This window comes from Mesitornis unicolor, unplaced genomic scaffold (assembly GCF_000695765.1).
Source record: "Mesitornis unicolor isolate BGI_N332 unplaced genomic scaffold, ASM69576v1 scaffold46, whole genome shotgun sequence".
Classification (NCBI taxonomy): Eukaryota; Metazoa; Chordata; class Aves; order Mesitornithiformes; family Mesitornithidae; genus Mesitornis; species Mesitornis unicolor.
This window is the reverse complement of record NW_010188668.1, coordinates 20,520-20,871: the sequence shown is the minus strand read 5'-3', so window position 1 is coordinate 20,871 and position 352 is coordinate 20,520. Positions and strand designations below refer to the sequence as shown.

The 352-nt window shown below is 69.6% G+C and overlaps 1 protein-coding gene across 1 annotated transcript in view; it reads right to left on the bottom strand.

Annotated features, from left to right (window-relative positions):
* UCHL3 (ubiquitin carboxyl-terminal esterase L3 (ubiquitin thiolesterase)) overlaps positions 1-244 on the bottom strand; it is a 40,148-nt gene extending 39,904 nt beyond the window's left edge. The window contains exon 1 of the mRNA XM_010185795.1: positions 106-244. Within this exon, the coding sequence (XP_010184097.1) occupies positions 106-147 (42 nt within the window). The 5' untranslated portion in view covers positions 148-244. The remainder of the gene's footprint in view (positions 1-105) is intronic.
* Between the last annotated feature and the right edge of the window lie 108 nt (positions 245-352).

Genomic DNA, 352 nt, shown 5'->3' with positions numbered 1-352 from the left:
CTCGCTCCTCCCCGCCAGCAGCCAGGCGAGCAGGGAGGGAAACAGGCATGAAGCCCGCCCGCGCACTCGGCAGCCGCTCCACCATTCCCCGAGCCAGGCACTCACATCGGGGTTGGCCTCAAGGGGCAGCCAGCGATGGGGCTCCATGGCGGCGGCTGGGCGGCTCCTGATACCGGCACTGGGCTGAAGCTCGTAGCACGGCACTGACAGCGCCTCACGCCGCCTCGCCTCAGACCTGACCCGGGACCGCACCACCGGGCCGCCTGGGAAAGGGAGAGGGCGGGCGGAGAATAAACCAATCCTCTTGCCTCCCCACGCACACCTCTTCCCCCCTACGGAGCAGCGGACCTAC